The sequence below is a fragment of the Bison bison genome, unplaced genomic scaffold, assembly GCF_000754665.1.
Source record: "Bison bison bison isolate TAMUID 2011002044 unplaced genomic scaffold, Bison_UMD1.0 scf7180017864072, whole genome shotgun sequence".
Lineage (NCBI taxonomy): Eukaryota > Metazoa > Chordata > Mammalia > Artiodactyla > Bovidae > Bison > Bison bison.
Genome location: NW_011494644.1, coordinates 9,848,845 through 9,861,031, shown reverse-complemented (window position 1 = coordinate 9,861,031; position 12,187 = coordinate 9,848,845). Strand labels below are relative to the sequence as shown.

At 53.7% G+C, this 12,187-nt stretch overlaps 1 protein-coding gene across 1 annotated transcript in view; it reads left to right on the top strand.

Annotated features, from left to right (window-relative positions):
• GTF3C1 (general transcription factor IIIC, polypeptide 1, alpha 220kDa) overlaps positions 1 to 12,187 on the top strand; it is an 81,143-nt gene that overhangs the window by 54,748 nt on the left and 14,208 nt on the right. The window contains exons 21-28 of the mRNA XM_010837240.1: positions 280 to 415; positions 1,239 to 1,320; positions 1,450 to 1,638; positions 3,405 to 3,559; positions 5,292 to 5,434; positions 7,034 to 7,115; positions 9,274 to 9,386; positions 11,217 to 11,279. Coding sequence (XP_010835542.1) covers positions 280 to 415; positions 1,239 to 1,320; positions 1,450 to 1,638; positions 3,405 to 3,559; positions 5,292 to 5,434; positions 7,034 to 7,115; positions 9,274 to 9,386; positions 11,217 to 11,279 — 963 coding nt within the window. The remainder of the gene's footprint in view (positions 1 to 279; positions 416 to 1,238; positions 1,321 to 1,449; positions 1,639 to 3,404; positions 3,560 to 5,291; positions 5,435 to 7,033; positions 7,116 to 9,273; positions 9,387 to 11,216; positions 11,280 to 12,187) is intronic.

The window sequence follows — 12,187 nt, the reverse complement described above, 5'->3', positions numbered from 1 at the left end:
CCCTGCTGTGGGGCTGTGGGTTGGTGGCCATGGCTCACTCTGGCCCCAGCCATGAGGCAGTTAGCCTCCCCATTGTCAAAAACTAAAAAGAACCAGTTGCCGAAGTTCAAAAACTGGGATTTTTACATAAAAATCTGGATTTTTGACAAATTCTTTACTGCTACCTGTCAGATGTCTTTGTGGGAAGGTAGCAGTTGCAGTACATGCCCCCACCCACTCCATGGGCTCTCTTCCCAGTTCCCAAGGAGGCTCGGTGTCTGTTTATTTCCCAACTCCCAGGGGCAGCCGCGAGGTCGTGGATGAAGGCATCATCCCCGGAGACGGCCTGGGAGCCGCGGGGCTCGACTCCAGCTTCTACGCACACCTGAAGCGCAATTGGATCTGGACCAGCTATATCATGGACAAGGCCAAAAAGGTGGGCGTCCGTCCTGGGACCATCTCACCCAGTCCCCGGCCATCACTGCTCACTGCCTCTCCCTTCCCTGGCTCAGGGCGTCCGTCCTGGGACCATCTCACCCAGTCCCCGGCCATCACTACTCACCTGCCTCTGCCTTCCCTGGCTCACAGATTTTGCTTTTAAGATTTACTTTCTCTGTTTCTGTTTTTGGCTGCCCTGGGTCTTGATTGCTGTGTGTGGGCTTTCTCTGGTTGTGGCGAGAGGGGGCTGGTCTTCATTGCAGTGCTCAGGCTTCTCATTAGGGTGGCTTCTTTCCGTTGTGGAGCGCAGGCTCCAGGGTGCTCGGGCTTCTGTAGTTGGGGCGCACAGGCTTAGTTGACCCGCAGCATGTGGGATCTTCCAGACCATTGAACCCGTGTCCCCTGCATTGGCCGGTGGGTTGTTAACCACTAAACCACCCGGAAAGTCCCAGCTCACAGTTTTTGAATTGGCCAAACCAAAATTGACCAGAGACATGAGTAATTGCATCCGTAAGTACTGAAGGTACAGCAGGACTTTGTAAATATCTACCTGACTTTCTTTTTTCTTTCCCCCCATGGATGCTAATTTATTCTTCGATCAGTACAAGTATTCCTTTTAAAAAGAAAGAAAGGAAAGTCTAAGCGGTCCCACGAGATGGGGTGTGTGTGCCAGGTCCCACGAGACGGGGTGTGTGTGCCACAGGAAGGTGGCGGTCCCTGCACCGCCTCGTCATCAGGGACTCAACACTCAGCGCTGCGGCTGCACTGGGTTCCTGGGGGCCCAGTGAAGCTCACACTTCAGTGCCATCCTTGTCTTTCAGGAGACCACCACGTCGGAGAACGGGCTCACGATGAGGCTGCAGACGTTTCTGTCCAAGCGCCCGATGCCTCTTGGGGCCGGAGGTACATGGGCCGGGAGCTCAGCAGAGACGGACACGGGGCCAGCTTGGGCCGGTGGGACCCCTGCGCCGCGCCGTGTTCCAGCCTTTGCGGGGGCCTTCTGCAATGCCGGGCTCCTTTGCTTGTTTCCAGGCAACGGCAGGTTGACGGTCTGGGGAGACGCTCGAGCTGGATCGGGGCTGTGTGCCGACAGAGATGAGCACGTCGAGGTGGAGCGAGAGCCCACGCTGGAGCGGAACCAGAAAGTGAAGGGTGGGAAAAGCCAGAAGCGCAAACGGCTGAAGAAGGACCCAGGGAAGAAGAGCAAGAGGAAGAAGAAAGGTTTGGCCGTGATTGTTTGTGTTTGTGGGGCTCGCCTTTGCCCGGTCCAGCCAGGGACGGGCAGCAGCCTCCCTGTAGCCCGGCCTGAGTGCTGCCCTCAGACTCCAGTTCCCCGCTCCGCTTGCAGCGCTAACTGTGTGGTTGTGTTTTGTTTTCCAAGCCCAGCCTGTTGGCCGAGAGGGCCTTGAACTTTCTATACATCCCCCCCTGCTTTCTCAGTCTATATACGGTAGTATATAGAGCCATTTCAGTTAGTGACTCCTTCTGTTCACATTTTTAATTTCATCTCAACTGGGAAAAAAAAAACCTTTGCAAAAATCCTTAGCCAAGGCCTCATCACAGCCGGTTCAAATCCTATTATTCTCTTGGTTCACCTTTTAACATCAGCATTTGTACTCAGGACAAAGTTTCAAGTTGTGTTTTTAAATCAGAGGGAGCGCGGGAGTCATTTAAGCCTGCGGGATCTCTCTGGATCTTGTGAACCCCTTGTGCACGGCACCTGTTCGATTCCCATTTTGAATTCTTCATTCGGGCATCATTCACAGTGAAGGAGGGCAGCAAGGAGACCAGTGTCCTGGTTTTCAGTCACTTTTATGTCATTTCAGTGGACCATGCGTTTTAACAACGATCTGATAGTTTTAGCTGTTTCAGCTGAGAGCAGAATGCTTTAACAGGAACCCATTTTTAGTGATTTACTCAGCTGGTGCTCATAACAAATAGCTTCGCATCAGCTGAAACGGCCCCCTCCGTTTAGCCTGTCCAGATACGTGTAAGATCAGATTGGCTCGAAAAGACCTGAATTCACTGCAAAGCAAAATCCAATGGTGGTGTTGCTTTGAATGCAAATGATCTTGCCCACTTTTCTCCTGCTCTCATTTGAAATATGCTCACTAAGCAAACAGTCTTTTAGAATTGGCGGTAGCATATGGCATCTGCCTTTGGAACTCCTGCCAGTGTTTCCCAGCAGGGAGGGGAGTGGAGGGTGGAGTCTGGGGAAACCCAGTGGTTTTAGAGCTCAGGGTTCCCATCCTAACTGCCGCTTCCTAGGATTTTTGACTTCAGGCAAGGTGCTGGGTCTCTGTGCATTTCAGATTCCTCACCTGCCAAATGGGGATAATAGTTGTATCCTTCTCCTAGCATGGTTGCCAAGTATTATTATTGTAAGTGAATATATGTAAAAAGCTTAAGCCAGTGTTTGGCACCCAGCAAATATTGCATAATGTTTGTGCTTGATATTACTTAGGTAACAGCTCCTTTGCACCAGGCACTGCTCTAGGTGCTTTTAAGGCATCTGGGTCAGTCCTGAAGTTACTTAGCCCTGGACAGTGGGCCTTGTTGTCGCCCTGCTGCACCAGAGTGTACACAGCATCTCTGAGGTCGCAGAGCAGGGAATGGTGGGGTCCCACTTATCTGGAGAGCACGCCCTGAGCAGGTTCCTTCAGAGGGCTTCTGAGGGAGGCGAGGCACCTTCAGAGGGCTCAGTGCCTCCGAGGGAAAGATTGGAGGCAGGCAGATAACCGGCTGCATCAGGCTGCCCAGCCTGTCACCATGAAATCTGACCAAACAGAAATGATGAAAGGGGTTAAAAAAAATCTGTCCCTTTGGGCTGAGTCTTTTGTGGCTAGTTGACATGACTCCCCACTTGATGAGAAGCTGATAACTGACACCTTGATCCAGGCCCACCCACTGGGTAGGGACCCTTCTGCTTTCTGGAATAACAGCTCTCAAACAGTTGTTCAAAGCCCCCTGTGCTATCCCCGCCTTAGAAGAGCTCCCGGAAGACAAGAACAAAAGGCGTTACCATGACGAGGCGGACCAGAGCGCCCTGCAGAGGATGACACGGCTGCGGGTCACCTGGTCACTGCAGGAGGACGGGCTGCTCATGCTCTGCCGGATCGCCAGCAACGTCCTCAACACCAAGGTGCGCCCCCTCATCCCACTCGCCTCTCCACCCCACCCCAGCTTCCAGCCCTCTGACTGTGAGTCCCTCTCGTCTGGGAGGCTCTTTATCTTCTGACCCACACAGGGAGGAGCATGGCCCTGGGACCACTCATCGCATCTACTCCACTCGGCCCGTGGGAGAAGCATCTCCCAGAATCTTCCCAGTGAACCCCACACTCACTTTTGCACCTCTCTTTCCAGCCTTCAGCTCATACATCTGTGTCTTTGCCTGGCTGCACACCACACAGCTCGGGCTTCCCTGGTGGCTCAGATGATAAACAACCCACCTACCAGTGCAGGAGACGCGGGTTTGATCTCTGGGTTGGGAAGATCCCCTGGAGAAGGAAACGGCAACCCACTCCAGTATTCTTCCCTAGGAAATCCCATGGACGGAAGAGCCTGGCGGGCTACAGTCCATGGGGTTGCAGAGTCGGACGTGACTTAGTAAACAGCAACAACAAGCAGCGTCACACAGCTGAGAGCTGCACTCGCTGTCTCTTCACCGGGATTCTGTCCCTTGCCTGCTCCCCGCCTCCCATCCTCATCTGCCTGGAATAGTCCTGTTTATCTTTCATTTACTGCTTATCATCTCTGGAAAGGCACCATTGATCTGCCGAAAGGAAGTGGTTACTGCGCCCTCGCTCCGCCCCTTGGCCACACACATGTCACGCTGCTCCTCTGGCTTCTGGTCCCTCTTGGCCCGCTGGAGTGGCTGCTTCTAGAGGCAGAGAGGCTTCTTACGCATTTGCGTAGCTATGGCCCCAGGCTCACGCCTGGGTTCATGCCCCACCTTCCAGCCACACCAAGGCCAGTGTCCCATCAGGCTGGTCCATAGAAGCCCCCAGGAGTGTGGGCTCCGCCAGCCTCCCGTCCGGGGCCCCGGCAGGTAGTAACACCACCAGGCAGAACGGGTGAGGCAGCTTCACAGCATAGTCAGTGTTTCCTGTCCTTCTGCCGTACCGGCCAAAGACACCCACCCAGAGGCCGTGTGTTGCTCTCTGCCTTTAATTTAAGCTCATTAAACCCCTTTGCTTAATCATTTTCTTACCTCTTTGTGCGTTCCTAAATTGCATCCCGGCCCCTTCTGCCAGGAGGAACCTGATGGCGTGTTGCTGTCCCTCATGCCTGGCCCTTGTCTCATCATGGTGATGATGGGAGAGGCCTACATGGAGCCTCCACTCACTCACTCCAGCTCACACCAGACTCACACCCGACTCACACCCGGCCCCTTCATGCTCAGGCACTAAGAAAAAAACCTTGTCATCATGCCCCTTCTTCGCCTGGGCTCTATTTTCCTGCCCGTGTTTCCTGAGGGGGGCCCTGAGCCCGGGAGTCTGCGCGTTCTGTTGCCATCAGTGTGACCGCAGGCGCCACACACAGTGTTTCTGAGCACAACCCTCCACAAACCATGTCACAGACCTCCTGAGCTCCCCTAACATTGCCTTCTAGTCAGTACTACCCAGCACCCTCCAGGCACCTCTGTTAGTCACCCAGAGACGCTTCCCACTGGATGTTAAGGGTTTGTCTTACTCCTTTCTTCCCAGCCCCTACTTGGCGCCAGGCCCGTGGTCAGTACCCAGTAACTGTGGCCGAGTTTTGTGTGTCTGCTGAGGGAAGAGGCTGCACAGGCCGACTCCCCTCCCTCACACTAGTGGCCCGTGCCATGGGCTCCGGGGCCACTGACCTTCCATCTCGGCTTGTGTCTGATCCAGGTGAAGGGCCCGTTCGTCCCCTGGCAGGTTGTGCGGGACATCCTGCACTCGACCTTGGAAGAGTCTCTGGATAAAACCTCCCTGTCGGTCGGACGAAGAGCTCGCTACATAATCAAAAACCCACAAGCCTATCTGAACTACAAGTAAGCCGCCTTTGAACTTCCGGAACTCCCCGTCGAGGGTGTCCCCGGGCTTCTCGCTTGTTCTTTCCTCTTTTTTCATCCCATCTGCTTAGGAGTCGGCTGTAGAATCCAGGTGGATAAAGTCTGAGTCTTCCAGGAGCACGTCAGATGTGTTTTGGAGGCCGTTAGTGAGGTGGCCCTTGATCCGGGGGGCTGGGTGTGATTCCGGGCACTCGCACACATAAGGTGTTGTTTAGACTTCAGGATGCCTTGTGAAGCCAGAGATGTTCTCCGGTTGCAGCCAGCAGGAGGGTGGAGCCAGGAGGGGACCCAAGCAGGGATGGGAGAAACAACTCCCACCAGCTGATGCCCATGCCATGGGTCAGTGAGAGAGCTCGGCTCCAGGTTGATCCCAAGCCCTGGGCTGCGTGCAGTCAGCCAGCTTGGAGGGAAGGCACCCAGCCCTGACCATGGAGGAGATTCAGCTCTTCTGGGCTTCTGGGTCTCAGCGCTGCTGACACATGGGGCCGGATCATTTGTGTGGGGCATCCTATGCTCTGTGGGATGTTTAACAGCATCCGTGTCTCCATCCACTAGGCACCAGTAGCAACCCCCCCTCCCCAACTGTGACGGCAAAAAGTGTCTTCACACATCTCCCACGGGGCCCAGATCGCTCCTGGTGAGAACCACTGGGTTAGACACCAGGGGGCCTTCCTGTGTGAAGCCACTTGCCCGGCATGTGGAATGCTCTTAAAATGTTCTATCAGAAAAGGCTATGATCCCCTGGTCCAAAGTCCTCTTTTTTCCCAAAGTGGAAACAGGCGCATAGAGAGGATGGGTGCTTGCTGGGTGACGGAGAGCTGCAGTGAGTGAGGTCTGGACTTGGGCTTCCCGGCCCCCGCCTGACGCTCTTGCTCTCGTCCTGCAGCGGCCAGGGCAGGGGATGAGAGGGCTTGCAGGGCTTGGAGGCCTGAGTCTCCGTCCTCACCGCAGTTCAGAGCCGTGGGGCCTGGGACGGGGCGCTTACCCCGTCAGAGGCTGTTTCCCCACCTGTGAGCAGGGCTCCACCTGACCCTTGGCCTCTGTGTGACCTCAGGGGCAGGGGGTCCCTACAGCTCACCAAGCCGTGAAATGGAATGACAGCCTCTTCCTTGCAAGCTCCTTGTGAGGGTCAGAAGTACCCAGCCCCCAGGAGCTCAGCACACACTGGCTGTCTTCCCTCTGTTTCCTGGTGGGCGGTCAGGCTGTCCTGTCACCATAGAGATGTGAAGAAGGATGTGGTGGACAAGGGTGATGGAGGAGCCTGGAGCTCTTAATACCAACCCCTGGGGCCTGTTTTTAAGTTTATGATATGGTTCCACGTAGATCTTTCCCAGAGTCCTGGCCAAACCCCTGTGAGGGGCAGGAGAGTGGGAGCTTGGAGAGGCCGAGGTGTGAAGTGTATGCAGTAACAGGCTGACCCCGAATCCTTCATTTCCGAAAGCTGCGATCACCCAGCAGGCACACAAGCCAGTCACACTTCATGATTAGCTGACGCCAGCAGCGTTAGAAATCTTGGGTAGTTCTGAACGTGGGCATGGTTGCAGTGCCCAGGCTTCCCTGTGGTCCGTTTTCCTGCAGGGTCTGCCTCGCCGAGGTGTACCAGGATAAGGCGCTTGTTGGGGAGTTCCTGAGTCGGAAAGGTGACTACGGAAACCCAAAGGTGGGTGCCGTGCGGTGGCTGGGCGCAGCCTGCCCTAAGGAAAGGGTTTCTAGGTTTCCAGACACAGAGGTCTGGTCCTCTGGGTCCCTCTGCCGGCCGTGCAGGCCTGGGCTTTTCCCGCGCTCATCTGGGAAATTGACTTGTCAGGTTTTTGGCTGTGAACCTCTCTTGATCTGGCATCCAGCATCAGTTTTTTAAAGACAATTAGAATTTGGCTTGCCTCTTGGCAACGCTGCTGTGCCTTGGGTCTATTTTGTTAAGAAAGTAGGGCAGCTCTTCAGAAATTACAAACATTTAGACGTCTGGAAAGCTCATGGATAGGCGATGAGTTTTCTTTGAGTTTTCTGTGGGCAGGGCTGGGACAGGGACTGACCAGGAAGGAAGCTTATGTTTCCAGACCCAGACTCCTCTGCCATGCCGGCTCACAGTCTGCTTACCCCTGATTTGTTGAGCCAGCACTGGACTCCGCTGTGTGTGTGTCCAGCCTTGGTGCCAGCCGAGGCCAGTGAGTCAGGCAGAGAAGTGGACATTGCAGAACAGTGTAGCCACCCCACAGGAGAGCACAGGGTGCTGAGGTCACAGAGGGAGAATTAGGAGTGCTTCTGATGCAACCTAGACAGCATATTAAAAAGCAGAGACATTACTTTGTCAACAAAGGTCTATCTAGTCAAGGCTATGGTTTTTCCAGTAGTCATGTCTGGATGTGAGAGTTGGACTATAAAGAAAGCTGAGCGCAAAAGAATTGATGCTTTTGAACTGTGGTGTTGAAGAAGACTCTTGAGAGTCCCTTGGACTACAAGGAGATCCAACCAGTCCATCCTAAAGGAGATCAGTTCTGTGTGTTCATTGGAAGGACTAATGTTGAAGCTGAAACTCCAATACTTTGGCCACCTGATGCGAAGAGCTGACTCATTTGAAAAGACCCTGATGCTGGGAAAGATTGAGGGCAGGAGGAGAAGGGGACGACAGAGGATGAGATGGTTGGGTGGCATCTGTGACTCAGTGGACACGAGTCTGGGTAAACTCCGGGAGTCGGTGATGGACAGGGAGGCCTGGCGTGCTGTGGTTCATGGGGTCGCAGAGGGTCGGACTTGACTGAGCGACTGAACTGACTGATGCAAGTGACAGAGGAAAACCTAACACTGTGCTAAGCAGCCCGGAAGTCGGCTGTCCCTCACAGGGCAGCAGAGCAGAAACGTCGTCAGGGTCCCGGGTTCATTCTGTCACTCATTCCCCATCCCCGGGGGTCAGCTTTCCATCTTCATGCTGGTCACCTCATGGCTGACATCTCACAACAGAATCCCAAGGCAGGAAGAAGTGGGGAGAGGGCCCTTGTGTCAAGGGAGGAGAGGACAGCCGTTTCCAGAAGATCCGTCCTGACTCACCCCCAAGGCTGGGCAGGCTGCCTGCCCACACCACGCTGGGGCTGGCTCCACCGCTAGGGAAGAATGGGATGAAGGAAGTAGGCGACCGTCTGTTATCACACAGGGCCCTTCAGATGTGTCACCACTGAGCCCAGACCGTAGAGACGAGGGACCAGCCAAGGAAAGGCAGACAAGGAAGAGGGGCGAGGCGCCCCGTGGGAGGGCCTCAGCGAGAGGCATCAGGAAAGAGCGTGACCCTGTCCTATAGCCCTGGCACCGGCTGGCAGGGTGACAGGGTGGGTTTGCCGGCCACACCGTGGAGGAGGAGTTGGAGGCACGAGCCTGGGGTGGCGAGGCAGTGAGGCGCCACGCTGTGATCCAGGTCTGGTCTTGGGCGGATATGGGGTGGGTACAGAGGAGGAGGGGCTGGCTTGGGGCTCACGGCTGAGTGTGGGGGTGGAGGCCGATGTGCACAGGTGAGGCACAGAGGAGGGAGGGGGGTGATGAGGGGACACAGGCTGCTGATTGGAGGGACTCCCTGGGATGTGTTCAGGGCTTGGGGACAAGCGCTGGCGGTGCAGGTGTAAGGCTCGCCGGCTCCAGAGTGGTGAGCACCCGGCACCTTCCCAGTGGTCTCGGGGGCTGGGAGAGGGCACAGGAGACAGCGTTTCTCTCTGGGTTTCTGGGGGCACGCTGCTCTGGGCATTTGCTCCAGGATTTTTCTCATTGTGTGTTAGTGAAACCTACCTTCAAGGAGAGAAGGGGCTTAAGGTCTCGTTCTCTCACATCAACAGGTTTGTGCCAGCGAGTTTAAAGAATTTGTGGCAAAGCTTAGAGAGAAGTTCAGTTCAGCCCTAAAGAATCCAAACCTTGAAATCCCAGACACGCTCGAGGAGCTGTTTGCCAGGTAAGGCTCCTCCAGGAAGGTTCTGTGTGGTCTTGGGGCAAGAGGGTGCGTCACCAGCAACAGGCGCATCCCCCACCAGCCGTTCACCTGACCCGGCAGCGAGCCCTGTGCCCCTCTGACTCTGCACTTCTCGTCTCCTCTCCGGGGGGCTTGAAACTGGGGAGACGCCGCCATCCCCTACACCCCACGGGGCGCTCCCTTCCGTTCCGGTGCGGCCCTGCTCTGGCTCACTCCGGGCTTGCTCAGATATTGGAGTGCTTTTAAGGTTGCTTATTTTATGCACAAGGAAACCTTGAGATGTACGAAGCTTCCCAAGGTCATGGTGCTAGTACGCCCCAGGCCAGGATTTGAACTTAGGTGGGTCTGACCCCAGAGCCCCTGTTCTTTACAGCTCCACCCCCGGGCACCTGGAGAGGAACACACTTGAGCTTCCCAGAATCTGTGCAGTTTTAAAATCTTGAGTGCTGTTGAACCAGGCCTGTTTCTGCTGCCTCATCCAGATGTGAATCCCTTCTCCTCACCATCCTCATCAGCATAGTCCCTGTGGCCACTGTATTTCCAAATTTCTTCCTCTAGAGACGACGTCCATCTGTCAGGTCCCACTGTGAGCTGTGTGGTACCTCTGCAGCCAGCCCTCTGTTTTGGTTGGGGGTCTCATCCTTTCATTCACCCAGCAACTAGTTCGTGTCCTGCCCACTCTGTGCCAGGGCCAAGGAGCACTCTGTAGTTGCTTATAGATTTTGCTTTTGCTGCAAACTCTTACCCAGAACTCCTAAGTGCTGTGCTTTGTCTTCAGTCGTGAAGGTGTTTCAGGCAGCTTGTTTACCTACCTGTAACTTCTATCCCCACGTGTTTTTAATAAACACATGGGCCAACTTTAAGTTATTAAAGAAGACAAAGATTTGTAAAGGTGAGTTCATGACCTATCTAGAGGAAAGAAAAAAAGTTCCAGTTGTAACAGCTGACCACTAGATTTGATCTTGAGCATTCTGGCAGGCAAAGTAAGAGAGAAAAATGGTCCCAAATATTTTCTCGTTTGACTAAAACCAGTTCACATTCTTCTGAAAAGATGTTTTGTCTTACTGCTAAATTTTAGGAAGAATTTACTATTGCAGAGATGAATTTTGACTTTAGTGTTGTAGAAACCCAAGACGTGACTTACAAATAAATGGCCGTGGGTTTTTTCATAGAGTTCTGTGGTTTATTTTTATTTGCTTGGTCCAAACACAGTAAAACAGTATTACATGGATCTCAGGGGGACTTCCCTGGCAGCCCAGTAGTTGAGGCTCCACGCTTCCAACGCGGGGGGCACAGGTTCAATCCCCGGTTGGGGAATTAACATGCCATGTGCCACATGGTGTGGCCCCAAAAAATTTTTTTTAATTTAAAAATTGCATGGAGCGCAGAAAAATGAATGGGGAGTTAACGTGTAACACGATCACCTACAGCTCCTCCCCTGTGAGGTTGTTTATTCCCGGGCTCCTTTCTGTGCTTGTTGTTCATCGTGATGAGCCCACAGCTGGCTTCCTCCTCCGGAAACAGTTAACAGTCACTGTCTACAAGTTAACATGTCCCCTTATCGCCTCAAGATGGTCAGTGACCGAACTTTCCTCATTTTTCCGACCCTCGTTCTTACAACACGCTCATTCACTGGGCAGAACGCAGTGTTTTCTCATTTTAATTTACATGTATGAGTTCGAATTTTAGGGAGTTTACCAATTATTTTTTTCCAACGTTTAGCTGATAGTAGCCACCTCACTCGAGCATCACCTTGGCTCAGAAAGGTCGGCTGGGTTCCCTTGACAAGCGCTTCTTCTGTTTCCTATGCAGATACCGAGTTTTGGTGATTGGAGACAAAAAAGATCAAGTCATGAAAGAGGATGAACTTAAGAGGCAAGTACTCATAGGCCCGAGGCTTCCCAGGTGGCTCAGTGCTACAGAATCCGCTTGCCGGTGCAGGAGACTCCGGTGTGATCCCTGGGTCGGGAAGATCCCCTGGAGAAGGGAATGACAGCCCACTCCAGTATTCTTGCCTGGAGAATCCCCTGGACAGAGGAGCCTGGCGGGCTGCAGTCCATGGGGTCGCAGAGTGGACATGACTAAGTGACTAAAGAACAACAGCAGCTGGAGGCCCTGCGCCTTTTCCTTGGCCGCCTCACTGGGTTGCCTGCAGCCTGGCTCAGGGATCGGCGAGGGCCGAATCTAGCCTGGTGCCCATTTCTGGAAATACAGTGTTATTGGAACACGGCCTCGCCCGTTCCATGTGTGGTCCGTGCTGCTTTCAGGGCGGAACGTCAGAACTGAGGGGCTGCAAAAGAAACCATGGGGCCCACGGAGACTAAATTATGTGGCCCTTCATGGGAAAAGCAGGCCAACCCATCAACTCGCCTGTCACCAGCCCAGCCTGAGGACGGGTTGGAGAAGGGGTATGAACTCGTAGCCCATGAACTTCCCAAGGAAAATGCGGGTTAGAAAACTCAGCCTTTCTTTCCATCTTGCATAATCAATATTTGATTTTTAGGTCTGTATTCAGTGAAAAGCCTATTCTTATTTGAGAAACAGTTGTTTAAAATTGGATGAAAAAAATATATGGCTGAATCCCTTTGCTGTTCACCTACCACAGCATTGCTAATCTGCCGGGGACCAGCCCCGGCTGATCCAGGGTATTCGAAGGAGAGACGGCTTAGGCGAAGATCAGGCAACAATTGCTTAATTAAATGTTAATTAAGGATATAAAGAGTAATAGAATGAGGATAGCTCAGTGAGGAAATTTAGTGGAGAAAAGCGGTTGAAATAAGGAT